Below are 26839 nucleotides of genomic sequence, written 5' to 3' on the forward strand. Positions count from 1 at the left end.
AAAAGATTACGGCATTGTTGTTAATCCGAATAAATGCACGTTCGGAAAGGAAGAAGTTAAATTTCTAGGCTATCGGGTAAATGAAAGCGGCACTCAACCTTTGCCCGGCAAGGTACAAGCCATAAAGTCATTTCCCCTTCCGAAAAACGCGAAGGATTTGAGGCAGTACTTGGGAATGCTTAATTTTTACCGCCGTTTTATCCTGGATGCCGCTCGCTTTCAAGCACCCTTGAACGATCTTCTAGCCGGCAATTTAAAGGGCAAGACCCCGATAGCCTGGACTTCGGAAGCGCGTCAGGCTTTCGAAAATACTAAAATAGTTTAGCAAACGCAACCCTGCTTTCTCATCCTGCGGTCAACGCTCCGTTGTCGGTTACCTGCGATGCTTCTGATTACACCGTAGGAGCTGTTTTACATCAGTGCGTCGGCAACGAACGACAACCATTAGCATTCTTTTCTAAGAAATTAGGATCTGCCGAAAAGAAGTATTCAGCTTACGACCGGGAACTACTTTCTATCTATTTAGCAATAAAACATTTCAAACATATGCTCGAAGGCAGACATTTCACGATTTTTACAGACCATAAACCCATAACTTTCGCTTTCAAACAGAAATTAGATAAATGCTCTCCTCGACAATTCCGATACCTAGATTACATTGCGCAATTCTCTACAGATATTCAACATATTTCCGGTAAAGACAACGTCGTTGCCGATGCACTGTCCAGAGTGGAAACGGTTAACCACTCGATTAATTTCGAAGAATTGGCAAAATCGCAAGCCCAGGATGAGGAGTTGCAGCGGTTGTTGAATAGCGAATCTAGCCTGCGATTACGCAAAGTCTCGTTGCCTGGCACGTCTTCCGAAATTTTTTGCGATATTTCGACTAAGAATGTAAGACCTTATGTCACCCCTCCTTTCCGACGTGCAGTTTTTAATATGTTACATGTATTATCACATCCAGGTATTAACGCGACGATCAAGCTCATAACGCAACGTTATGTTTGGCCGTCGATTAAAAGAGATGTTCGCACGTGGACACGTTGCTGTATACCGTGCCAAAGATCAAAAATTTCCCGTCATGTGACTGCACCATTGGCTACATTTGTTAAACCTTCTGCGCGATTCGAACACATTCATTTAGACATAGTAATTTTACCGGTGTCCGAAGGTTTCAGGTATTGTCTGACCTGTGTAGACAGATATACGCGGTGGCCGGAAGCCTTCCCCATGGTCGATCAGGAGGCCCAAACCGTAGCTCGAACCTTTTATGACGGTTGGGTAGCGCGGTTTGGTGCTCCCGTACGGATTACCACCGATCAGGGTAGGCAGTTCGAATCCAAATTATTTTTTGCGCTGAACAATTTAATTGGATCCACACGCCTTCGCACAACGGCGTATCACCCAGCGGCCAATGGGATGGTAGAGCGTTTTCACCGACAGCTCAAGTCGGCTATAAGGTGCCACGGATCCGACAAGTGGACAGAAATACTTCCGACGGTTCTACTCGGTATTCGTTCCGCCTGGAAAGAAGACCTCGGCGCTACCTCAGCGGAATTAGTTTATGGCGAGCCATTAAGATTACCGGGAGAGTTCTTGTCTTCGCATTCAGCGGAAGGCACAGAAAATGCTTCCGATTTTACTAATAGACTACGCAACCATTTTTCTAAATTGAGTCCCTCTAATGCATCACGCCATTCCGTTAATCGTACATTCGTTTTCAAAGATCTTAGCAGTTCAACACATGTTTTCTATCTAATCAGAATGGTTTTCAAAAAAATTGCTAGCCATTAGTAGCGTGAACACTTTGTATACGAAAGATACGTAATATTGTTTTTGATAATAATAGTCCATTAAAACCTTGAAAGGAACTCTTAAGAGCAGGAAATGTAGGAAATGAAATGAAAAAATTCTAGATTTTAGTGTATAAATCCTTTAAAACAAGTTTATGAGTGATTAACATTAATTTTGCTTAATTATTTTTATATTATTTTATGTTAAATGAAAATTAAATTAATTAATTAAAGAAAAAAACGAAATTTATTTATTATGAAAATTTTACTGTTGCATAACATTTTGAAATATATAATGTATGTAAATAATAAAGAAAATAATAGAAAATAGGAATAATACGAATAAGATTTGCTAACTTTACACTTATATTATTAAAAAAATACTAAAAAGTAGCAGCTGATTTTCAAAGAACTGCAAGTACCAATCTGATAACTTCTATTCCGAAAACTTACAATAACTGCATACTAAAATTGATTCTTTTTGATTGTCTGTATTTAAAATTATAATAAATTTTGATCGATTGTTTTTATTCTAAAATAAAGTTCATACAGTACGAAATGTAATATTATTTTCCAAAAGCAGAAATATGAGTTACAAAAACAGATTTCCAAGAAGAATAGAAACGTCGAGTTTCTGAGTAAAAATTAATCTATTTATACAATTTCTAGGGATAAATAATTTTTCAAACGAAGATCTTCAAGGATTTGCAAATGTAAGGGGATCTTCTACTATAAAACGCGATTTTTTATGTTCTCTTTGGTATTTTTTTATAAAGAATCTATGCAAATTCTTGCATCGGTGTTTCGCATATACAATTTATTACTCTTCCAGTAATATTCACAAATTTGTATTCAAACAGAGATTCAGATTGACATAAAATTTTGTTTACATACAGTATGAACCTGTAAAAACTTCTACTTTCCAGAAAAAAATTTTATAAGACAAATTTTTAACTTTAAAATCTCCATTTTTCGTATTTAATGCACTATTTTCATAATTTTGTTTTTTGTTAATATCTAAATAGATTTATTGCAAAGCAGGGGTTATTCCGAGTATTTTATCGTTTGGTACATTCGATTCGCTTCATCTGAAGAAGAGAAATCACTGCAAAATAAAAATAATTTTTATTTGTTTAAGTGCTTTCTACATGGTTGTTTGACAAGATTTTACAATAAAAAATTTGGATTCGTATACATTTTAAGCTACCAAAACATCGTGTAAAAGGAAAATTATTTATACTTCACAGTTTTTTTTTAATAAACCCTTACAAACAAGCTCAATCTTACTGCCTGGCTTCTTTAACCAGTTAACTGTTTCTGACGAGTATACTCGTCATGAAAAAAGTGTAAAATTTTGTGTTATGACGAGTATATTCGACATGAGTAATAAGTAGTGACAGTTTGCAGTTTAAATTACAAATTTTAGTGAAAACTAAAATATATTCGTAAACTTCAAGATGATTGAAATATTTTCCGGCCCGTCGAAATAAAAGGAACAAATAAAAGTTCATAAATAATTAATATAAAAAAAACCGCATATACTACGAATTAGTTTTCGTAAATGTATCGTTGTCTTTTATTAGTCATTACAGAAGCAATTACAGATTCATATATTCATTATGCATTGTACCATACTTTGCTCAACACCATTCTCTAACAACAAGTTAAAGTAAGAAATTGATTTTTCATGTTTTTTTTTCGTTCATATGCAAAATATTTATGTTAATTTAAGTAAATAAATAAATGTGAGTAATGAAATAAAAAAAATAAATGTCATTTTATTAAAACCTAATTTCATATTACTATAATTAGTAAGTTATATAGTTATATAATGAAATTTCTGTGACGCAATTTAAATACACATTTTCTAAAGAGGTCGAAACAGTTAACTGGTTAATCACACCTAAAAATGATTGGAGATGGTAACAAAATTGGACTTTTTCGCGTCTAAATCGCCGTTTTGGTACACCGTGGCGGCGCGCGAACGTACGTTTAATCCCTACAATCGAGCAATCGACGTGCAGTTTGTCTAAACGGATTGTGTGCAATTATCGTTCGATAATCGTGCCGCATTATACCCTTATTACAACAAATCGCACGGCCGGTGGTCGCGAGCCGCGCGCAATTTGTTTGCGGCCGTTTCGCGATAACCGATAAACCAACGAGCTTTGATTTATAATGGGGTTGGTTATACAGTTGTCCATAAGTGCATACGGGCCACGGTTACTCCAACGAGAGACGCGTTCTTTTTGCGTCACGCCAGCCGAACGTATCCGGTGAACGATCGCTGCCCAACCCAGATCTGCGGTCGCGTCGTGTTGGTTCGCGCTATGGGCGCGAGCGTATTCGCCCCCCGCCCCCCGCCAACCGTCGACGCATTTATTCGCCAGATGACCTGCACTTTCCTCTCATTTCGACGAATTTCGTACGACCGGCATTCGTCGCATTCCGCGGGCCCATTTCGCCCGCCCTCGCTCGTTCCGCTGTCGCCCGGGAAACCTTTGTAAAATATTGTACGCGAGAGGGTGGTTATTCTGCAACGTAATTGGGGGAATTTCTAGTCCAGCGAGTCCTCTGACTAATCGGGACCATCGCCCGGTACGCGCTCACGGCGCAACAAATGCTTCGAAATGTGTCTTCCTTCTTTTTTAAATACAGTTTCCTAGTCAAATCGGTGCCGACATTTTCGAGCGCCGACGGAATGTCAATGGACACGTTCAATTTTCGTGAGCTCGATACGAAAATCGATCTTCGAAGTATATACACTCCCAGCCATAAAGATAACACATGTGTGTTATCTTTAATTTCTCACTGACACACGTACAATTTTGGGTTTGTAACGCATAATATAGTAAGCTTACGAGCTCAGAACATGCGGATCGTTGCAAAGAGGTCGCGGCATCACGGCGTTTTGTTTACAAAACAGAAACAGTGTTGTATTCTAGGAACGAAATGATAGCACACTCCGTCTACATGTTTATAAACTGTTCAGTATTTCGCGATCTCTTAGGTATTCAAGACGCGAAAGTATTGCCTAGTAATTTACAAGAATGGGACGGGGGAAAAAATTAACGACATCAGAAATAAAGCATATTCTTGAATTGAAAAGGCAAAATTTATCAGTATCTAAAATTTCGAAAATAACTAGCAGAAGTCGAAAGGTAATTTATAATTTACTTAAAAACGTGGAAAATTATGGTAAAAAGAAGAGTAGTGGAAGACCATTATCGTTGTCACAACGGGATAAACGAACTGTTTTGCGTATAGCTTCCAATACCCAGTGTACAACAAAACAAATCATGCAAAAGGCTGGCATCAATGCAAGTGTTTCAAGTGTTCGTCGTGTATTACAATCATGCAAGCACATCAGAAGACTAAAAATAAAAAAGAAACCTGCATTAACACCACAGCACAAACAAGAACGTTTACAATTTGCCAAAGATCGAATACACTGGGAAGAAGAAGTGGCGAAAAGTGATATTTTCCGACGAAAAAAATTTTAATTTAAATGGACCTGATGGTTTAAACTATTATTTCCACGATCTAAGAAAAGAAAAATTGTCAAAAATTCGGCAAGCAATGGGCGGTGGCGGAGTAATGGTGTGGGCGGCCATCGGTTACTTCGGTAAGACGGAAATAAAATTTATTCATGGAAAAATGAACAGTAAATATTATTTGGATTTGATAAAGCAACAAATAACAAAGCATGCCCTACGTATATCTAGGTCTGGATTCATATATCAGCAGGATAATGCAGCGGTACATACTGCAAAACTTGTAAAAACCTATTTTGAAAAAGAAAAGATACGTGTTTTATCATGGCCTGTGCGCTCACTGGATATTAATATTATCGAAAATTATTGGAGTCAACTCAGTCAAGCAGTTTACAAACATGGGAAACAATACAAGAATGTCCACGACCTAAAAGAAGCTATTGTCGCGGAATGGAGCAATTTAAATCAAGAAAATATTCAAAAATTATATAAGTCGTTACCAAATAGAATGATTGAAATCATAGAAAATAAAGGAGGATGTACTCATTATTAAACAATTAATGAATAATTATATAGATTGGTAATAAATTAAATAAATGTTTATTTGCTTTATAAGTGTGCTATCATTTCGTCCTTCGTATACAACACTGTTTCTGTTTTGTAAACAAAACGCCGTGATGGCGCGACATCTTTGCAGCGATCCGCATGTTCTGAGCTCGTAAGCTTACTATATTATGTGTTACAAACCCAAAATTGTACGTGTGTCAGTGAGAAATTAAAGATAGCACACATGTGCTATCTTTTTGGCTGGGAGTGTACTCTCGCTTCACAGGATGCGTAGCCATACGTTATACGAATTAACCATTTACACTCATATCTATATTTGAGAACCGATCGACTCGAAATTTTTTTTTATGTGCGATCAAAATGAAATATTTTTAATTTGTCGGTTTAGTAGAAAAAATTAGAAAAATACATCTCTTGAACAGTGGAAATCTAAATGTATAATATGTGGAAGGAACACATAGGACACATAGAAACCGTACTAAATAAAATATGAGGCTTCAGTATATTTTTTATTACAAGCCTTTATGAATGTATGAAATATAGTTCCAATATTCTCTTCGAAAACACAATCTTGTATTATAATTTTTTTTTTTTTTTTTTATGATTTTTTTTATAGACGAATAAACAATACCAATTAGCCAGGACGAAAGAGGAAAAATCTCAATCAAGAAATTGGTATTCTTGACTTTCGTCTTATTTTGGCCTCTAAAATCTCCCATTAAAATTTTATATGCCGGATAGTTGAGCTATATCAACATACGAAGTGACAAAAACGAGAAATATAATCACAGATCCTGGCCACACATTATATTTGAGGCAAAGAATTTTTTTCTCGAAAATGCGTAGGATTTCGGTGGTATGTTTATTGACCAAAAATGATTGTGATTGACCCCTGCAACTGAAAATAATTTTTTTTAGGACCATTGGAAATTTTTTAATTTTACCGACAAAACTCGAATTTTTTTCTCGAAAGTGGTTAGAATTTCGGGGGTACGTCTATTCACCAAAAATGATTGTAATTGACCCCCGCAGCCAAAAATATTTTTTCGACCAGAGGTGGCTGAACACCTTCTATACAGGGTGTTTGGCTACCTATAGCAAAAATTTTAATGAGCGATAGTAGAGGCCAAAATAAGACGAAAATCAAGAATACTAATTTGTTGATTGAGGCTTCGTTGCAAAGTTATTAACATTTAAAGTTCCGCCTGTAGAATGACAATCCGCTAAACAGCTGCGTTCGCGCGGACGGTTGCGGCAGGCGAGTGCTAGTGGTTCTGACGCAGCATGAAAAATTCTGCTTACCGACATTATCGACAGCCTTAGATTTTTGTCCACTTATGGGAATGCGAACACCTTACGTTGAATAAGATTCAACCTGTCTTATGAAAATCCAGAAGGGCATATCAAAACTCGCCCGACGAGATTTTCACAGAGAAAGGGTGAATGCCAGTTCCAATACACAATGTTGTGAACAAAAATCACCCACATGCGATTATACACGCCCCACGATTGTCCACAGTGTCCACAAGTATCCACAAATAATCCTTTCAGGCACTAACCACTATGCAATTAAATAAACACGTACCGCGATTATGTTATTCGTGAATGTCTACGTGTACGTGTATCACGATTCTTCCGAGTTACTTACGAATAAAACTGTTATTAATTTTTCAAATCCACTTCAATTTTAAAACGCCCATTTTGGACCCGAAATTGCATTTGCACCGCGTCATCATAAAGTCAAAGATTGTTTGGCCATCGTTATGCGTAAATTAATAATTAAATCTCGTTTCGGCGTGCAGTTCTAGTTATTTAGAAACGAGGAACGTCAAAGGAACCCGTGATCGAGTCGACCAAAGACTGGCATCGTGTTTATGTCAATTCAATTAACTCTTTAACTTCCGTTGCCGCGAACCTTATAACGAAATCCAGTATTTGACCAGCAGGGGAGTGTTATCAACAGTCGCAAGAGGACGAAATTCGATTAATATTTAGTTTTCTCGCCATCCCCAATAACACGTTATTTGATTATCCTTTCTGTTTGATGCGAAATTGATTGCTCGCGTCTGGTCACCGCATCTGGTTTGGCCGCGTACGTTCGTGTAACTCAATATACGCCTGGAAACTGCATGTTGCTCAAGTGTACGCGATTCCAACTAAATTCTGCGTAAATGGATACGAAATTTTTCAGTATGCAAATAAACCGATCGATAAACTCTTGTCTTCATACGAATATATCTGTCGAATAAATATTTCCTACAATTCCATGTTATAGGACCCCGCACAGATCTTATGGAAAATGGCCCCCGGTTAAATTAGCTGAACATTTGATATGATGTAGATCATGATGTCTTGATGAAAAGATCCAATGGGCCCAAGCTCGTAAATTGAACAGTTTTCGAGATACGGGGGATCAAAAGTCAATAATAGTGCGCCTTATTCTAGACTACCACATTTGAGCATATTTGAGCGTAAGAGTGTAAGTTGTGAACCTGTGGGCCCTTAAATATTACCCCTTGACCTCCTGACCCTCTGTCTCCCCTTCAGGAGTCGAAATAAAAAAACGCCAAAAAGGTAAAAAATGGTTCTTTTTTTCATTGTACTGTTATGCCGTAAGCTGTAGACTCGTCCAAATAGTTGCGGCGTCACAATATTAGGTTGATTTTTGATTGGGAAAGGTTCAAGTACTCGGACAAAGATATCAGGATATACTCTAAGGTTTATTCGGAGACTGAACACTGATGCACTCTTTACAAGATGAAATGTCCAAATGAGCCCGGAGGGCCAGGAGCGGTACGCTTTTATAATTTTGGTTTAGGTACAGCCGGGTTAGGTCTGGGTCTATGACGCATTTGTTTTTACCCCATAAAGGAGTCAACAAGTTCGTCATCTTCTTCGAGTATCGCTTATGACTAACCTTATCACTATGAGTAATACTTATTTTCTATGGGGGCCTACGGCATGACAGTACAAACATGAAGCACCGTGGACATCAGCACTACCCAGTGTGCACGACGAGGAGGTTGCTCGATCAGATTTTCCACACTATGTGTGCTCTGAAAAGGGTCGTTTTTATAATTCTCTCTATTTATCCATAACAATCTTAATATTCATATTGTCTTGATGCCCTCTATTAGCTCAGATTGGCACTTCGTTGGTAGATAACAGCCTTAGAACATGGTAAAAATATAAAAATTCAGAAACATGTACGCCTTCGGGTAGAATGTCCATAATATTTTACAACAAAAGAAATGGAGCTTACACTGTAAATTACATTTTACCCTAGTAGTAATAACGGGTTAATATTCTGCAAAATGAATAGTCTTTGGTACGTCCAAAGTTGAATTTGGTTTTGTGGCACATGAAACCATTTCAAAAGCAAACCCTGTTCCCGAACGTTCCCCGGGATTGTTTTCCTCGCAATGACTAGCAACTACGTTGCCATTGGCCACCGTTGCCACAGCAGCAGCTCGCATGACTGGAAAAATGCGAAAAAACATGCAAACAGTAGAAGTTCGAAGAAACGGTGGAAGAAGTATTCGCTTTGATCCCTGTTTCTGTTCTATTATAGTTGCAACAAGAAAGGAGAACAGAGGTCTAACCTATGTGCTAGGTCGGGAAAGGAAACACTACAGCGCTGCAGTTGTCGATGACAAAAGAGCAACCCTCGAACGTTACGCATCGATTTTAGCGAAATTCCGTTGCTAGACACAGTGAGTCAGAAAATTATTGACACACGCAGAACATGATAGGAATGTGAAGGATAAAAGAAATAATAAAAGACTTTTTTACGGTTTTTGTTTCAAGAATATAATAATTAGAATGTGAACTTACCATATTATGAAAAAGACGATATCATCACTTACAGTTATAAACAAATGAAACGAAACGATTCCATGCATCAATTGCACAAATTGGCACACCTAACATATTCTACAAAAAACAATTTAATCAGCCTATTTCGATATTCTTTCCTCTTCTTCACTGTTGTTTAAACTCAATATAAGACGTTATAACAGTCAGTCAACACCTAAAAGAAGGATTAAAATCTAATAAAAACAGTATTTGTCTATAAGTACTACTGTGGTGACAAAAGGAAAAGAAACTAACTTTTACGTATATAAGAAATTTAACAATTCATCACTGGAAGAGTGGAAAATAAACGAAAGTTTTTCAACCGAAATATTATTCAAAGTTTTGAAGATGAAGATAGAGTTGAAAATGCAACTGGACGTAGGAAGAAAAAAGTGTTAAATACCTCAGAAGATTCATTGTTCGAAATGTGAAACAAAATCCAAGAATAAATGCCCCACAAATTAATATCGAATTCCAACAATTTTTTAATAAAACTGTTTTTCATGAAACAGTCCGGAGAATTCGTACAATGACCACGTACCCAGAAGAAACCCGTACGTTGCAATAAATCGTAAAAAACGTTTGGATTTCGGAAAAAAATTTATTTCAAAATCTGTGGAATTTTTGAGAGACGTCATATTTTGCGACGAGAATAAATTCAATTCGTTTGAAATCGAACGAAGAAACGGATCTTAAAAAATCTTGGTTCGATAGTGAAATACAGCAACGGTCGTGTTATGGTTGCATCAGTTACTATGGAGTAGGAAAGTTCGAATTTCTAGGATAGCGAGAAAGCTACCTTCCCCAATTATCGACCCTTAATTGCGCGGGTAACGCGTTTCGGAATGATTTGACGACACTTTTATTGATACCCGTTACGTCGGAAATAACGAGGCGATTGAACTCCGCGATGATCTTGTTGCCAGGTAATTGGCAATTTAATATTTTATTTATTTATAACGAGCAGATACGCTGCAAGGGACTTTTGTCGCTTGTGCATTGCTAGCAGTACTAATTGCGTGTCAGCGACGGGATTGAGATTTGCTTTAATACCACTGATAACTTTACGGTGTGCTTCTGCTTTTGCATCCATCTGTTCCAGACTACGTTTGCTAACTATAATATCTGCAACGTATTGATGCCATTAGTATCGCGTTAATTATCTCTCTGCACAAGTAGCCGAAAAATTAGAGGGAACGTGCTAATTTCGGTGAAAATTTATATGCATTTCTATTCCCTAAAAATATTAAAACGACTTAAGAGATATACAGGTTGTTCGGCCAGCCCTGGGAAAAATTTTAATGAGAGGCTAAAATAAGACGAAAATCAAGAATATCAATTTCCTGACTGAGGCTTTGTGAAAAAGTTATTAAAAAATTTCAAAAAACTTTCAAACCGTGCCGAAAAAATTATTTTAAGCTGTGAGGGTCAATTACAATCATTTTTGGTGAATAAACATATCCCCGAAATCCCGCGCATTTTCAAGAAAAAAATTCAGTACGGGCGGAAGTTTAAACGTTAATAACTTTTTAACAAAGCCTCCATCAACAAATTGGTATTCTTGATTTTCGTCTTATTTTGGCCTCTATAATCTCCCATTAGAATTTTTCCCAGGTGTGGTCGAACACATTGTATAAATGTTACATTTGAAAATTGTTAAATTCAAATACACAAAATATCTTTTTATTTATAAATACAGGCATTTATTTATTTGCGACGAGACGTAATAGCTACGTCATTTTCAAAGCGTACAGAATTTTGTACTTTCAAAGCTTGTCATACGAGTGGCAGTGGATGCAAATTTTAAGCATCATCTGTGTATTTGAAAACTGTTTTCAGCACGATAGCAATAGAGCAGGTTCTCTAGCGTTCAATACTTCTCTTTGTGTGCTTCCAACGAGTTAATTCTTTCTGGGTCACGTTTTCCTATTGGAAAAAGCTTTATTCAGCTTTGTTTCGACGTTGCACAAACGAGAGTGCCATGCTACAAATTTCTGGCGACTGATAGTCGACCTTCATTTACTGCTCTTCTGTTCCCTAAACAGATTTAAATCGTGGATTATAAACGTTTATACGTCGCTTTTTAATTTCTCGATAATCTGTTTCCGGCAATGGTAATCGATTTATTGCCATTAGGCGTATCAACAAACGTTCCATGCTTTGAAAAGATTAACGACTAATATGATGATTTATCGATCACCTAATTGGTATAGTTCGTTCATTTACGACTCGTTTTCTAGGGAAAGTGGCTGATAGTTTTGTCGTGAATGTGATTGTCAGTCATTTTCTAATTTTTAACTTTTCACTTTAGCATTTCATTTAATAAATAATTCTCTTTTAATATTTACAAATTCTCTATGTTATCAGAAAATACATGTCCCCTTTTATACTGTATTTTTTAGAATGTTTCTATCGGGTAAAATAAAATCGAATGTTTTAGCCTAGCCAGTGATTTCCATAATAATCCAGTTGAACTTTTGGAAAAAATTTTTTTAAACAATTTACAATTCTCAATTTAAATTTTATTCCAAACATTGCTGTTGATATCGAAATTGGCTACAAAACGAGATAACATTACGTTACGAATGGGCTATCAATTAAGTTGTAAAAAATAAAAATCATCGACCAAATTTGTACTCTATTCTCAGACTTTATTTTCTGAATTTGATGACCTCGCGTTCTTTTTGGAAATGCCTGTTGCTGTCAACGCGCTAGATCGATGACTTCTTGCACGATTTTAGGTAATTTGACTTTCAATTCGACAGGATTATCGATAATAGGACAGATGACACGTAATTGGGTCACCTCGTCTGCTCTTCGAAACGAACGTAAAAGTGTTTTCGGCTGCGATTAACATTCATCGTGCGCTTAACGCGAAAGTTTATGTTTACGAGTTGCATACTGAAACGTACGAACATTTCACCTTCTAGCTGGCAATCCGTGGCGGAAGTAAACGTCCACTTTCACGGCCACTTCCGAAACAAATGCTTGGAAAATCTTTTCTATCGTACGGAGAAATAGATTTTCTTAACAAAAGTTCGATGATATTGGCAGTATTAAGTACGGAATAAGTTCAGCACTTGATCACTAACGTCAACACGTTCACTGTTCGGTTTCTTAGCGGCGTATCCAAAAGCATGGTGATATGAACTGTATACGGGTTATAGACAGTGAACGTGTTAAATAACTCCCACTTTTCTGTTTTTTTTCTACTTTTTATACGAATAAAATATGCATTTTTTGGAACCTGAAAAAAAAGAACGTGCTCTTAAAAAGTTTCAATTGCACCAATCGCGTCTCCCAAAATGAAATAACATCAGACCTCCGTTTATATTTGGTAGTAAAATCGCACTAATTATTGTTCGCTAGACTCCAGGCACAAGAGGAAGTTCGCGCGCTATTCAAAGCAGCGTTCGATGTCATTGAAGTTAGTCACGCGAACCAGCCACGTGTTATCTCGGCCACAATGTAAATCAAAGATATCAGCTTGCAATTACTTCAATCGCGATCGTATATCGCGTAGAAGTCATTTGTTTAATTGGAAGAACGATATTTTTCTAGGAACTATAGAAACGTTTGAGCTACCAGAAGTCAAAGTTCAATTTTTTCTCCATTTACACGGAGAAAAATTATGGCTTGAATAAATGAGTCGCGTCTTGACTAATGACCGTGACTAATTAGACGAAATATTTCACATTTTTTCGATTTTTCCGTCAACCATGACGTTTGGAACGTAAAGCATGTATCTGCTTGGAATAAAAGAAATCTGATCACATTAGAGGGGCTTTTAATTGTCAAAATTAAACAAAAAGAAATAGAAATGTAGAAACGTAGAATGTGTCCAATAGTTGCTCGCAATAATGCGCTTATAATTTACATTTTTGCACGATGCAGATTCGATGTACGAGTCATCGTAAAAAGCCTTACATGTATAGTCACGCTGGCATTCGTTCACTAGCGTAAATAGCGCCCCTCATGGATGCAAACGTCGCCAAATGTCATCAAATATCGTCAAACATTGTCAAACATTGTTAAACATCGTTAAACGCGTAAAGTATTAACCCTTTGCACTCGTATTTATGTTTGAGAAGGCTACCGATCAACTTGGAATTTTTTTTCATTCGATCAAAATGAAAATATTTTTATGGGAACATATTACAATTTAACTCGTCGGTTCAGTAGAAAAAATTAGAAAAATACAAAAATTTAATTTGCATCTCACCTCCTCTTAAAGAGCGATCTCGGGAACAAAACCAATTAGCCAGGACAAGAAAGGAAAAATCTTTTATTTTTTATTTGAAACTAAAGGAAACTTCAGAAAACTACAGAAACTAAAAGAAAACATTGTAGAATGAAATATTAATGTAAATATATGTGTTGGATTGCTCGGAAAGTAGTTTCGTTTTCTTACCAACAGAGACGTTAATTGTATTTTTAATCAGTCAACTTTATTCTAAACCGTATTCTCATTATATATTTTCACAACTGACATTTCAAGACTTATTTGTACAAAATTTTGTTTCATTCTGTGCAATTGTATTTTTTTGGCGTCCCGTCAAATATGGAAAATCAGAAGTTGCATTTTCGGCATATTTTGTTCTTTTATTACCGAAAAGGTAAGAATGCTGTTTAAACAAAAATAAAATTGTGTGACGCGTATGGAGAAGATGTTTTAACAGAAAGGCAGTGCCAAAATTTCTAACAAATTTTTTGAGGCCTCCCACGCTGGTTACATGGCTATAACAATTAAAATTTTTATACAAAATTTTTACAAGAAGTAGTTCAAGAAATGTACTTTCGACAAGATTAATCATTGATTAGAAATAGTTTCATAGTTATGAATATGGCAGCATAGTTTGATCACCTTATTATAAAACGTATATCGACAACATTGAGAGAGTTCAACACAAATTTCGTCTTGTTGGTAGGCATAGTGGGTGTCCCATGCCTCTTGAATCACATAATTATGATGATTTATTAACACTAATCTTCAAACATTGTATAATAGAAGAAAAATCACAGATATTACGTTTGTAAATAAGCTAATCAAAGGTCATATTTCGTGTTCAACGATTACTCAATTGTTTCCTTTGTATGTACCATCAATATCACTATTTTATTCTGAAAGTTACCGCACAACGTTTGGATCTCAGAATTGTGCAAATAGAATGATGAGTCATGCAAATTTTGTACACACTAAAACTGATTTAATTGAACGATCATTAGAAAGTCTAAAATTATCCTTGCAATGTAAATTAATTTATTTTGTTAAATAAGCAATAATATTTGACTATGTAAAATCTATATTTGTAGTTCCTTACATATTACACCTTTTGTACTAAAGGGTTTATTCCCGTTAACACTATATGTATATAAAACTTAAATATTATTTTTTAAAAACATATGTTGGTTTTTAGTTACGTAATGAAATATATGTAAATCTTGATTCCTTTCCCCCGCAGACCCCTTCATTTCGCATTATCAAATGTGGTATACCTATTTTTACGATTGTGAGCCAATTTGACTCATAAAATGATTCAACAGTTAATTGTTTTAAACACATCAAATTTATAATTTACATGAAGAAAGTTCTTATCAGAATTCTAAAAACTCCTAATGCGTAAATATTCATGTTCAATCTCATCAATTTATTAGTTAGCTGGGGCCAAAAAAACCTCTTTCATAATTCCAATTTATACATCGCGTATATACAGAGCATTTTTAGTGAAATAATATAATTTTATATAATCAATTTTTTGTCAAATAATTTGGTCTATCGATTTGGATTAATTTCGATATTTATTTGTAAAAGGTATTCCAATTGATATTTATTTTACATCTAATTACGTAGGGTTGCTATCGTTGAAAAAAATCAGAAAAAATTTCTTTCGCTAAATGCATTTTAAAAACACAGTGTATACGTGAAACATGTTTTCAATGAAATTTTTAATAATAAGTTTTTCATTTAAATTGATTTAGAACTAGTTTTTTTACAAACAACTTGAATTTTGTTCTATGAGTAAAATTAGCTCACTTCGGTAAAAGTAGGTATACAGGGTGTTCCACGTAACACTTTTCACAATTTTGCACTGGTTGCTGTTACGAACTGTCAACAATTCACAACAAAGAAAAAATGTCAACATGTGATTGTATGTAATTTCGAGTCTTAATAATAAATACAAATTATTATCACTCCTTCAAGCAGATTATCATTTTTTGCTGAAATTTTCATTTCTTTGTCTTCAAGGTCATCCAAAGGTCATGATATACTAGGTCGTTGAATTCGTCTTGATACGGGCTACAATACTGTTAAGTCAAAAATACAAAGTGCCATTTAAAAAGATGCAAGTGACTCCGACAATAATAAAAAACAAATTCGAACTTTTTTTTATTGCAATGTATAGTCAATCGAAAACTGATCAGCTTTTGTCTAAAATATTTTTTTGCCAGATTATCGCAAGCACTTGAAAAATCGTGAAAAGTGTTACGCGGGGCAAACTGTATAATCAACATCCGTAAATCTAGCGTTAATAAATGAATAATAGTAATAATAATGACAATAAATCCGCGAGTGCCAAAAATAAAATTACGATCCGAATGGAGACTCTCTTGTTCGTAAAATCGTATCGAACGCGTTCGATTTCCAATCAGAGGCGTTCCACTTTCGAGAAACCCGCGCGTATCGACAGAGTTCCACGAGCCATCGCGGTTGCCGGTACGCGGTGGACGATCGATCTCGCGCAAGGTCGATATCTCGCTACCGTTCCGTTGGCGATACAAAATGGCGAGCACGCGGAGGACACGAAACGTCGCGGTGTGTAGCGTGCTCCGTTCGTCATAGGTTCGACCGTTGTCGGGGCAAAACCGCGCGATCGATAGTGCGCCGTACGTCAAACCTAATCAGACAAGCCGCCGCACGGCGTGTGTGCCCCTCTTTAGGGATTCCGGGCTCGTCGAGGCGCTACGTGCTGATCCAACGTCAAGTTTCCCTCGCGGCTCGCTCGCTAGTTTCGCGCGGACAGTCGAGCGGAATCGCCGAGAGGCTTCGATCCTCGCGACCAGTCGTTCCTATCAACATGGACCTTTGGATCCTTCGGAAAGCGATCGCGGCGTGTCTGGCGATGATCGTTCTGACGTCCGGATCCGCAATGGCAGACCAAACGCAGCCGTTCGTCGTGAGCAACACGCTAGACCAAGGCTCGCCAGGGAGGGACTACTTCATAGGCCCGTGTCTGGTGAACAGCAACCAAACGTGCCCTGACAAGGAGGTGACGTTCTTCCTGTACACCCAGAGGAACCTCGAGGTGGGCCAGCAGATCCTGGTGGACGAGATCGGCTCGAACTTGGGGGACACGAACTTCGTGTCATCGAATCCAACGAAATTCATCGTCCACGGTTATGACTCTGACATGCAACTGTCTTATTTGGTAGACGTGCGCACGGAGTACCTGAAAAGCTACGATTACAACGTGATCGCGGTGGATTGGCACCGTTTGGCCCAGGCGCCCTGTTACCCGATCGCAGTTCGTAATGTGCAGCACGTGGGCGACTGCGTGGCACAGATGGTTCGAAGAATCAGGGACGCTGGCGCGGTGGACATACACGCGATCGGGTTCAGTCTCGGGGCGCACGTGCCTGCGTACGCCGCGAACGCTCTGCGTCCTTACAAAATGCCCAGAATCACCGGTTTGGACCCAGCCATGCCTCTGTTCGTCACCACGGATAAGGACCACAAGCTGGACGCGTCCGATGGAGAGTTCGTCGACGTTTACCATACGAACGCGTTCATCCAGGGTAAGGTCGAGATGAGCGGCGACATAGACTTCTACATGAACGGAGGCATCAACCAGCCAGGCTGCTGGGAGGACGGGAACAACCCATTCGGCTGCGACCACCACAGGGCGGTCATGTACTTCGCCGAGTCCATAAACACGAAAGTAGGTTTCTGGGGCTGGCGTTGCGGAGGATTCGTCCCTTATCTCCTGGGCCTCTGTCCGCCGAGGTACCCAGCCGTTTTGGCCGGCGATAAAGTGGACGAGAGAAACAGGGGCTTTAATTTGGTGAGGACCAACTCGAAGAGCCCGTACGCCATGGGTAATTTCACCGTGAACCGGTTGGATATGTCGTATATGTAAGGCTGAAGGACCCACGGTGTTAATGTCGAGAGATAAGGCTGGTTCGATAACGTACCACGGCGGACGCAATTCTTCGTCCCCGATCGGGACCAAACGGGACACGCGTGGCGGAATCGAACCGAACGAGAGTTTCCGGCCAATTCTTGGGAGAAAGTTCGCCAGACTCTCTGAGAGTTCGCCGACTGAGGAACGTGTTCTATACGAAGGTCAGGGAAACCCGAGCACCCGGTGCCCCGCTAATCGATATTTCGTTCGACAAGGAAAAAGAAACCGAGCGAGGCTAAACTGGACGATTTTATTTCAGATTTAAATGGCTGGGCCCGGAGGTGAAACGAGTTTTTTTAGAGTTTTGGTACATATATGCGTTTCGGTGCTTTGTTGTTAAATTTATTCGGCAGCATTCTGTGAACAATGAAAGGACTTTTGTTAACAGTGAGAATATTTTAGAATGTTTAATTAAAAATAGATTTCTTGTATTATTTATTTATTTGTTTACGAAGTATAAAATGGAATACATAAACAGAGATATTTCCATGCTATTCGTTCCTAAGTCTCGTAAATTTAGAATATTGATCTCAAAATGAAATACTTTCAATCACAATATTTAATTAAAAATGAATTTCTTCTATTATTTAGCATTTTTTTTAGAAAATATAAAGTGTAATTACATAAACAGAAATATTTCGATGCCATTCCTTCGTAACTTTTTTAAATTTAAAATACTAACCTCAAAATTAAATATTTTTACGTTATTTAATAATGTTTTTACAAAATACAAAATGGAATTACATGATTAGTGATATGTCGATGCTATTTGTTCCTAAGTCTGATAAATTTATTATACTGACCTCAAAATTAAATTCTTCCAATTGCAATATTTAATTAAAAACGAATTTTTTGTATTATTTATTCATTTTTTTACGGAATATAAAATGGAATTACATGAACAGAGATATTTCCATGCTATTCGTTCCTAACTCTGGTAAATTTAGAATATTGATCTCAAAATTAAATATTTTTGATCACAATATTTAATTAAAAATAAATTTCTTCTGTTATTTAGCAATTTTTTTAGAAAATATAAAATGGAATTTTGTAACCAGCGATATTTCGATGCTATTCGTTTCTAAGTCTCTTAAATTTAGAATATTAACCTGAAAATTAAATACTTTCGATCACAATATGTAATTAAAAATGAATTTCTCCTATTATTTATTAATTTTGTTTCGTTCCAAAGTTTTGTAAATATGGAATATATTTAAAATGTTTATTTGTAATCTGAGACCTGAATCGCCGCGATTTGGAAAGGCTATCGAATTTTATTTTGATTTTCCTGGACTCAGCTGTTTACCAGCATGAAAGTTTCTTCGCAAGTTTTGCGTCATCCGTACAAGTTGGTCGCGTTTACAGTGAACTTGTCTGTTAGAACCTTTGCCTGCTTTGTAAAAATTCATGGGTGTCGTCATCTTAAGAGCTTAGGCGCTTAGAGGTTCGCTAACTATTACTATGAGCCTCTTACGTAATCTTCTTACGCTCTATTATGTCACGTTTCTAATGGTTCCATATGTACGATCGATATATTTAACGGAGTAAAATATAATTTAAATTCGATGTCTCGGTAAAAGAACTGTTACAAAAAATATAGCCACCCTCGTTGTTTTGGGCCCTACATCAATTCATTTTTATTTCTTTTAATGAGCGCAACGCTTGATTTTCTAATTTATAATCCTATTAAAATATAAATTTATTATCCATTGTTGCGATGAATATGCATATGGTTTACTCGTTAATGGCGATACTAATTTGATTTGCATCGTTGCAATCTATCGTTACTAAGAGTATTTTAACTTTTAGAGAGCATTTTGTTATACTATTTTCTTTTTATTTTTATAGAAACTTAAGATATACATCTTTTAACGTTTGATAGATTTTATTCCATGTTCTTATCTTGTATATTTCATAAATTATTTTTGTACTGTTATTTAATTGTTTAGCCTTAAGGTTTCTTATATAATGCTATCTACTGACAAACATCAAGTTAAATAATCACACGATTCGATCGATGTTTTCGAAATGCTACAGATATTGACGAGTATGTATATCGAAACGCGAACAGGATAGGTCACTTGTTATCTTTGATAACAAGAATTGCTAAAGTAGAAACGATTTTCTTCGATAGGAAATACAGTATAATTAATAAATGTTTTCCTTCAACTTATCTATTTCATATAATATCGTCAGTCTCATTAGGAAGGAAATTAAGGTTCGAGTTTGGAATATTACCGAAGATAAATATCGTTATTGATTATACTCAGATTTACCGATTAAACATACTTAACACACGATAAACAATATAGACTAAACTGAAAATTTCGTCTAAACTACGTTTCAAACGTTCAAACTAAAACTTTAAATATTTTTTATTATAATACGATTTTCATCTAAAAGCATTTCCACATATTTCGAAAACAATTTTAATCATTCTGAAATGTTCAAAATTGTTTTCAATTACGAGACTCTGTTATTTGCTAATCGCGATTTCCAATCGACAAATATTTTTTTTAATTAGTATTATCGTGTCACTGACAATCTCAATATCAGAGAAAGTGCGTTTCGAAGAATGCAACAGCGTTTTGAAATAATATTCTTAAAGATTAATTCACAAGTTTCTAAAATCTACAAAAGAATTTAATTATATGTCAGAAGCAATAATAATTTATTCACTGACTGTAGAGAATTTTCTTAAGTTAATTAAAAATTACGTGTATAGTTATCTGTTTAAAACTAATGAAACGTACATTCACGTACAATGTACGTACACAATGAATATCAACGTATACGATGATTATCAAACAATAAAATCGTTATTGATAATATCATTGTTAAGACGAAATAATTGTCTTAGCCGAATGATGACTAGTTGTCAGACATTTTGCGTAGAATTTCGAAGGTTTGTTAATTACAGGACGTTCAAGATTATAAGAGAAATCCCTTACTTTGAAGAGAAACGGTGCAAAGACCTTAAATCGTCTAAAGAAGCCATAGCACATGATCTTGTTAGGTTCTATAAAGCCGTCTTTGAGACGAAAAGGACCGTCATGCTCTATAAGATAGCGGAGACACGTTTTAAAAGTCAAAGGCTGCAAGAGTGACTTCGAATAAGTTTTTCGTCCACGCTGATGTATAATTCCCCATAAATTATATAATATTATGTTTCAAAGTTCTCATACTTGACTGAAAACAAGAACACTGTGGATATTCGATAAATTGTCTTTCATTTTATAAGTAATATAATTGATTTATTCTTCAATTATATTTATAAAACGTAGGGTAATATAGCATTAGTATAGCGACAAAGTTAGTACTAATATATCGTAACGTCGACAAATTTACTGTAATATTTATTTAAATAAGAAATTCAATTGTTCTTAGCAAATAAATTTTAACCTGCTACACGGGTTTATAATAACAATAGCGGTGATAATTGTAAGACATTAGTTTTGTAAAAAATAATACGCACGTTTGTATTAATATTTATAATCAAGCGCGACGAAGAATAATTAAAAGAATAAAACAAAGTATCTATGAATTCTTTTTTTAACGATAACTGAATTTTTATGTATTTTAATAGAATTTGACAGTATTAACATTTTCGTAAAATTTCCCCGTTGATCGTTAAAAGAAGTCATTTTAGCACAGAAAACAAATTAACGCTTCCCATTATTTCTAAATTAATTTTAAAAATCTGTAAGAGATATATAAAATTTCGTGTTTACATTTTCTTATTGTAATGAATGTTCTCTTTCTTGCATCGATTGAGTATTTTTTGCGTCGAGAAATTTACCAAAAATTAATTATGACTATCGTGTGCGAGATAATTTCAAGTTTTAAGTATTTTTTTCCTGTCAAAACATACGTATTACATCATCGCCAATTCGAATATTAACCAAATGGGAAGCACGTTTTAGAGCTGGATTGTATCCAAACAATTCGTTAGTAACTAACGAGGCCCTCGTTAGCCGGCACGTGATGCCAAAGACCATAAGAATAAAAAAAATGCACCGCAGCAAATTCAACCAAAAATTAAATTATCGCGATTCATGGCTCGATAACGAGCTGTAAACAAAGGATCGAATTTTAACTTTATTATCAATTTCAATCGTTAGAAACCGAAAGCTTTTCAAACTGAAACTTTTACAAAAGTAGTAGCTCCAATGTCAAACAATACTTTCTACTTTAAAATGCATCGTGCAAGAAGTACAAATAATAAAATCGTAAATCTTTTACGTATCTGTAGATTTCAAATAATTTCTAGAAAAATTTTGTTCGACGAAGTGGTATCGATCATTAAATAATTTTAACTTTTTAATTAGAAATTTCAAGGCGCTGGTTTGCTGCTAACAATTTGGAAATTTCTTTTCGATTCTCACAGTTAAATTTAGTCTCGTTAAAGTGTGCTAATCTCATGACGCAGGAATCGATTTCACGACATACAGTTTTTAAATAACTTGAATTACAAATGTGTCGTCTCTTTCAGGATATCTTTTTGGGTCAACTTTCTCAATACGAATCGTATCTCGAGGTATCTTGTACCATTTTTGTCTTTTAAAATAATCATTTTATCGACGACGTTATCGTCTACTTTAAATATTCACTGTTGGCTATCCTGATACGACGATGCAATGCGACCTCTTGCGTCGCCCGCAACATGCTTTCGGTAGTAAAATTACAAGGATCTAAAACTTGCAGTGATCGTTTAAATTCCATAAATCTAAGTACTTCGTTATGATACCACACTTGTATGATTAATCAAATATATATTTTGAGCTCATATCCAATGCGTTTTCTAAGTTTTGTACAATTTCACAACATTCACCGTTAAACTTTTTCGATTTTAATTAAAATATAAACGAGATCGCGTTTATTTTTAACTAGTGACTCGATCGTAAATATTCATAACACGTAGAGTATAGAAAAGTTTTTGATGCTGTTCTTGATTAAATATTTAAAATTTAAAGTAATAACAAGAATTAAATGCCACCGACAAATTAATACATAAAACAAACATAAATACTAATAAAGTACGCGGTTAAAGCGAGGAGCTTGAAAAGTACAGTCACGGATACGAGCATTTTAGCATTCCCGTTGGAAGTACCACAAATATGTGCATTTTATATCCACCAGGATAACTCTTTTAGATCCCTTCCTTTCTCGTAATGCCGTGTTATCCGGAGCAACGTCGTGTAACACGAAATAAACATGCTTTCGGTCCATTTAAATAAATGTAAAATTGGGACCTCGAGAAACATAATGCGTACTTTGGTCACGTAAAACTTGCATATTCTATACCGTAACATAACTTACGAACTTAATGTTTCAAAAAGAACAAGACACCTTTTTCGAGCTGACTGCATTTTATACGAACGTCGTACTGTTCCCCAACCATTTTCACAATTTACGAACCGAGTATTTCGTGAAAATAATCCACAAAGATTTAAAGATGTCAGTATTCGCTCCCACAAAATTTTGTAAATATTGTTTTCAGTTTTCAGAAAACTCAGAAACTCAGAGATACTCTGAATAATTATAGGACGCCATTAGTTTTCGAGAATTAATAAACACTCGCTACCCCAAAATTTTATAAATATTGTTTTCAGTTTTCAGGGATAAAATTTTATGTGGAGTAATCGATAGAACAATGACATTTATTCAAGGGGAGAATATCCTCTAGTTTGTATAATAATTTCATTGGAAAATTCCGTACGATCGTTCCAGACGCGCATTAAAATTCGGGAAAATTCAGTATTTTCGCGAGAAATTCCAATTATTTTTGCTGCGCTTTAGGGGTCGTGTTTCACCCCTTTGAACCGAATTACCGTCAATATTGAAATACTTGGTGCTTTGTTTTTCGAACTGTACGATATAAAATCCGAACGAAATTCAAGTACATTATGTAAAATAAGTACCCAGAATTTGTAAATAAAACTCAAATTGCTTACTTAATCATGCAAATTTATTTTTTCGCCTTCAAAGTAGGCCTCAACAGAAACAATGCACATAGGCCAACGCTTCTCCCAGTCTTCAAAACACTTTTTAAACCCTGAAGAAGGTAGCCCCTTCAGCTCCTTCTGCGAATTTTCTTTTGTGGCCCTTATCGACTCGAAACGCTTTCCCCGAGGGGATAATTTGAGTTTCGGAAATAAGAAAAAGTCACAGGGGGCCATATCTGGTGAATACGATGCTTGTTCGATCACATTTGTTGAGTTCTTGGCTAAAAATTCGCGTACCAAGATCGATGTGTGCGACGGAGCATTATCGTGGTGCAAGATCCAAAAATTGTTTTTCCACACATCTGGCCGTTTCTGACGAATATTTTCACGCAAGCGTCTCATGCCGCTCAAATAATATTCTTTATTTACTGTTGGTCCATCTGGAAGGAATTCCGAATGAACAACACCACGACAATCAAAGAAAACAGTGAGCATGACCTTAATTTTCGAGCGACTTTAACGCGGTTTTTTAAGGTTTCGTTCATTTTCTAAGCGATATTCCGAAGATTGTTGACTTGCTTGCAAATCGTACTCATAAACCCATGTTTCGTCACCGGTTATGATTGCGTTTCATGAAGGTAAAGTCACTAGAAGCTCGTGAAATCATGTCTTCGGCAACTGCTTTTCGATGTTCTTTTTGCAAAAAAATTCAGCTCCTTTGGAACAAGTCGTGTAGCGACGCGTCTCATGCCCAAAACTTCAATTAAAATGTTATACACGGACATGTGAGACATTTCCACTTCATGAGCCACCTCTCTAACACTCAGGCGACGATTATCGATGACCATTTTTTTTATCTTTTCGATGTTTTCGCCAGTCGAAGCCATTGACGGTCGGCCGGCACGCGGCAAATCTTGCACTTCTTCTCGGCCCTCTTTAAATGCCTTATACCATTCGTATGTTTGCGTTTTTGATAGGCACGACTAACTATAGGCTTTCTGTAACATTTTTAACGCTTCGGCACAAGAAATTTCGTTAGAAATGCAAAATTTAAGGCAAATTCTTTGCTCGACAGTTCTTTCCATCGCAAAAATCGCAGAACACACTCGAGATCGACTGGTGTAAATAACTGCCGTGAACACACTGGTTGTCATATTGCGATCAAATTTAGCGTAGCAACTGAATACAATGTTGCCTACTTATACACAACAATTTGTTTCAATATATGCACTGTGGGATTTGAAAATGAGAAATTCTGGGAACTTATTTTACACAATGTATATGGTATTTCTTGTCAGTTGAAATCCCTGTGACTCGAGAATTTAATCTCTTTCCTAGGGAATCGAGTCATCGAGTACTCTCTATCGAACGAATATCAAATTTTCTGAGCGAAAAATACTAGTTTCGGTTATTGGACGATCGAGCAGACTTCCAATAGAAAAATTAGGTGTCGATCCGAGGTCCGCCGGATCGGGAGAAATTGAATTGAACGAAACGAGGCAATTAAAATGTTATCTGTAACGAGTGAAACGCATTGTAATCTGTTGGAACTAGCCAGCTTTATTGTTGCTTGCACAATTTTCCACTTGCTGACGATCGCTAATTAATTTTCTCGGCTCCGTCGAACACAGCCGCAAGTTATGCAACGCCATGAACGAACGAACGAACGAACGAGCGAGCAAGATTGTTATTTTCTGGCGCGGCGCTCTCCTCGAAAGCATAATCCATAGTCGGATGGTTATTAAAATTTAATCGAATAACGACGAGCACGTGTAAAGCGTATGATAGATATCAGGCAATCGGGTAATGAGCGCTTCGTCGTTAATGAGCTTACTCGTAATTGCACGCCGGACTCGCCTACTGTGCCAAATAATTGTTATTCGCTGTTCATATACACGTGGCCAATAACGATAATCGATCGCACACGATTACCTCAGACAGGGATTGTTTCGGGTTGAATTTATTTATCAGCCCCTGTCCACGATTAATGAACGTAGCCCGGCTACCCTAAGTGGAAGAAGTATCCGTGAAATCAGGATAACGAGCCTGGTAAACAGTCCTCGGAACGCTGGCGACCATTCGTTCGAATTATCCATTCTCTTCTCATGAATAGGAATTCTAGTAGAACGTTACGACTATTGATATGCAAACATATAAGAAATACTTAAACTGAGATACAAATTATTACATTTAGGGTTTGAGAGAACCCACTACAAAACTCTTATTTCATTAATTCCATGAATTTACTTGTGTTTTACTTGGAAATTAAACGTGTAATAACTACACTGCGAATCTTTATGCATTTATAAGAAATTTTAATTTTCAAGAAAGTACAGAATTATATTCTGGGATTAAAACAACCGTCTACAAAGCTCTTATTTCATTAATTCTGTTAATAAACATGAATTTGCTGCTATACTGCTGGCCAGTATTATAAGTTCGCTTCATTTTTGGCTCGTTTATTCTTATGGTTAGAGCTATTGCTTTTTTATTTTGCAGAATTATCAAAATTTGCAAAATATACGTAAACAATGAATTGTTAACCTTTTTTTAAAAAAAACGGTGTTTTGCGCAGGATGGACAAAAGTATAAGTTCAGTTATAAAGAAAACGTTTATTTATAAATTAATCGTAATGGAGCATTAAGTAATTGGAGACAATTTTCTTAAAAAGGTTAACAAGTCGTTTTTTATGTAAATATTGCAAACATTTTTTTCATAGTTCTATCTTTCATGCAAAAGGAGTAGATAATAGACTATCACAATAAACGACACAAAAATAAAGTGAATTTATAATATTGATCAGCAGTGTATTTTAAAACTGTACTAATATTCTACTAAAATTATATCTCTACGGAAAACAACACAAGAAGATGACTATTGTATTAGGTGTAGAAATAAGTTCTTTCCGACGAATTTCAATCGTTTGCTATGATCATTTGTTGCGAATTAATCTTCTACTCGTTTAGCAATCTGCAATACCAACAGAATAAGAAACAAAACAATG

General features: G+C 36.0%; 1 protein-coding gene across 1 annotated transcript in view; it reads left to right on the plus strand.

Moving 5' to 3' along the window:
- The window catches only part of LOC122403232, a 317776-nt gene extending 299448 nt beyond the window's left edge, over positions 1-18328 (plus strand). The window contains exon 6 of the mRNA XM_043406617.1: positions 16649-18328. Coding sequence (XP_043262552.1) covers positions 16649-17844 — 1196 coding nt within the window. The 3' untranslated portion in view covers positions 17845-18328. The remainder of the gene's footprint in view (positions 1-16648) is intronic.
- Positions 18329-26839: the final 8511 nt, after the last annotated feature.

This window comes from Colletes gigas, unplaced genomic scaffold, assembly GCF_013123115.1.
Source record: "Colletes gigas isolate AHSC1104 unplaced genomic scaffold, ASM1312311v1 Colletes_gigas_Sc00047, whole genome shotgun sequence".
NCBI classification, from domain to species: Eukaryota; Metazoa; Arthropoda; class Insecta; order Hymenoptera; family Colletidae; genus Colletes; species Colletes gigas.